Source organism: Phaenicophaeus curvirostris, chromosome 1 (assembly GCF_032191515.1).
Source record: "Phaenicophaeus curvirostris isolate KB17595 chromosome 1, BPBGC_Pcur_1.0, whole genome shotgun sequence".
In the NCBI taxonomy this organism is placed as follows: domain Eukaryota; kingdom Metazoa; phylum Chordata; class Aves; order Cuculiformes; family Cuculidae; genus Phaenicophaeus; species Phaenicophaeus curvirostris.
In genome coordinates, this window is record NC_091392.1 from 148629817 (window position 1) to 148632779 (window position 2963).

The 2963-nt window shown below is 62.9% G+C and overlaps 1 protein-coding gene across 1 annotated transcript; it reads right to left on the reverse strand.

The window, feature by feature from the left end:
* Positions 1-589: 589 nt before the first annotated feature.
* On the reverse strand, positions 590-2750 carry POU4F1 (POU class 4 homeobox 1). The gene is made up of 2 exons (XM_069849986.1): positions 2495-2750; positions 590-1642 (listed from the first exon to the last, which is right to left on the reverse strand). Exons 1-2 carry the CDS (start codon positions 2615-2617, stop codon positions 590-592), a joined length of 1176 nt encoding a protein of 391 aa, XP_069706087.1. The 5' UTR covers positions 2618-2750.
* Positions 2751-2963: the final 213 nt, after the last annotated feature.

Sequence of the window (2963 nt, forward strand, 5' to 3'; positions counted from 1 at the left end):
CAGAAAGTAATGAAAAGAGACCCAAACCAAACGTAGCGTCGTCACCGACAGTTTCGCCTTCCGGATTTGTTGGTCGGTTTTGTTTTCCATCGGAAAGTTGTGACTTAGGTTTCTCGGTTCGCGCTTGTTGCTGTCACGGGTTTTATCGGTGTGTGTCTGTTTACGCTTTGAGTTGCTCTTTCTCCCGCTTTCTGTCGGAGGGGGGGGATGCGGAGGGGGGGGCAGAGGGGGCACCAGGACGCGGAGTGACCCCCACGGGGTTCTAGAGCGTTTTTTACCTCCTCTCTCCTCCTTCTTCTCGTCGGTGTCCCGGTGTCTTTTTTTTTTTTTTTTTTTTTTTTTTTAGTTTTAATAATTGATAGCGCACACCCCCACACGCACACGCCCCCCCCACCCCCCCCCAGGTCCCTCTCATCGAGCAGTTCGTGTTTCGTTTCCACGTCGTCCCTCGGTCCCCGGGAGCTCCCCGCGGCGTCTCGGGCCACGGCGGCGGCGGGTGCCGCTCCCCAGGGCCCCGGCCCGGCCCCCTCCCCGCTGCTCCCCGGGGCCCCCCGAGGGGCCGGGGCCGCCCCCTCCCGCCCGCCCGCCCTCAGTAGGTGGCGGAGAATTTCATCCGTTTCTGCTTCTGTCTCTGGTTGCAAAACCAAACCCGCACCACGTTCTTTTTGAGGTCCAATTTCTCGGCGATGGCGGCGATCTTCTCGGAGGAGGGCCGGGGCTGGACGGCGAAGTAGGCCTCGAGGGAGCGCTTCTCCGGGGCGGCGATGGAAGTCCGCTTGCGCTTCTTCTCGCCCCCGTTGAAGAGCTCGGGCTTGTTCATTTTTTCCCGCTGGGCTCCCTCGGCCTCCTCGAGCCAGGCCTGCAGGATGGGTTTGAGGGCGATCATGTTGTTGTGGGAGAGGGTGAGCGACTCGAAGCGGCAGATGGTGCTCTGGCTGAGGGACCCGACCCCGGGGATCTTCAGGTTGGCCAGCGCCGAGCCCACGTCGGCCTGGGTCACCCCCAGCTTGATGCGGCGCTGCTTGAAGCGCTCGGCGAAGGCCTCCAGCTCCCGCGGGTCCGTGTCCGAGTCGCAGATGGAGGCCAGGCCCGCCGCCCCCACCACGGCGGCGGCCGAGGCCACCTGCCCCGCGGCGCCGTGGTGCGCGGCCACCAGCCCCGGGTGCGGCAGCCCCGACGGCATGTTCATGGCGGCCGGGTGCGAGAGGTGGCCCAGCCCGTGCATGTGGGAGTGCGGGTGCGCCGAGGTGGAGATGAGGCCGCCGCCCCCGCCGCCGCCGCCGCCGCCGCCGCCCCCGCCGCCGCCGGCCCCGCCGCCGCCGCCGCCCGCCCCGTCGTGGCCGCCGCCGCCGCCTCCGCCGCCGCCGCCGCCGCCGGGCATGAGCGCCAGGGAGGGGGAGGTGATGTGATCCAGGAGGTCGCCGGGCTCCAGCGCCTGGTGGTGGTGGTGGTGGTGGTGGTGGTGGTGCGCCAGGGGCACGGTGGAGGTGGAGGTGCAGGGCACGCTGTTCATGGTGTGGTAGGTGGCGTCCGGCTTGAACGGGTGGCTCTTGCCCTGCGACACCGCGATGTCGACGGCGGCCAGAGCCTCGGCCCGAGCCAGAAGGGTCTCATCGAGGCTGGCGAAGATGTTGCTCTGCAGCTGCAGGGGACACAAAACAGAGCGGGGCGAAGGGAGAGGAGGGCAGGGAAGGGGAGCCGGGATAGAGGGAAAAGAGCCGAGAGGGACGGGGACGGGCAGAGGAAGCGTGGGGGTGCGGGAGGACCGGGTGCGCGGTGGGGAAAGAGGGGGGGAAGTGGAGGGAAGGGAGCCCGGGATGGGAGAGAGGAGCGGGGAAAGTTGGGTGGCCGTGGGATGAAAGCGTGAAGGGATGCGGAGTGGGGGGAGACAAGTGAATGAGGGAAGCGGGGTACAGCACGGGGGAGGGAGGGGAAACAGGGGACGGGGTAGAAAAATAGGGGGTTAAGCGAGAAGGGGAAGCAAAAGAAGAAACGAAGAGTAGAAAGGGCAGGCAGCGGGGAGGAATCCGAGAAAGAAAGGACAGGGGAGCGAAGGGAACAAATAAATAAACAAATAAAAAATTTAAAAAAAAAAAAAAAGGAACGAAAGAAGAAGAGACAGGAGGAGAAGAAATGGATCTGTAACTCTCAGCTGGGGAATTGTGTCAAACACGAGAGCACATAAAGCGCATTCCTTTTCAGAGGCCGAGTCATAAAAATTAATACAGAAAGTGGATGAAGTCGGAGACTCGTGTGAACACCGCTTTCAAAAAAGATCACAGGCGCTCAGATGATTGCAGAGGAAGACATGAAAAAAACATTAAGCGCCGCTTGTCAAAATGTGCCTCGCAGCGGTTTTTTTATTAATGCACATACACATACATGCAGTATACAGAAAAGAGAGAGAGAGAGAAAGAAAGAGTGCGTGCGCGCGTTTAAGAGAAAGAAAAAGAGAAAGAAAGAAAGAAGAGAACTGCAGCCGCCTGTCCCTTACCGGTGGAGTTGGTAGACACGCTCTCCTTATTGCTTCCGAGCTGGAGTGTAGAGAGGGGTATTTGTGCTCAGGTAGGGTGGGATGCATGGCAAAATGCGGCTGTTTGCTGTTCATGGACATCATCTTGATGGCTTGGCATGTAAATCCACAAACACTCCTAAAAGTCGGGGGAAAAGTGCTCTCCGGGCGCTGCGCTGCCGCCGGGGGAAGCGGCGGCGGGTGGCGGAGGCGGCGGTGCCGCGGAGGACCCTGCCCCCGCCGCGGTGCCCGGGGCTGGGCTGGGAGAGCGAGCGGGCGGCCCCCGCCTCTCACTCGGCTGCCTCGGCGCCGGGCGCGCTGCGCTGCGCTCTGCCCGCACCTGAGCCCCGCATCCCGTGGCTACCGGCGGGCGGGCTCTCGCGAGAGCGCGGCGGCTCCGGCTTTGACAGGCATCAGCTGTCTCCCCCCCCTTCCTCCTCCTCCTCCTCCT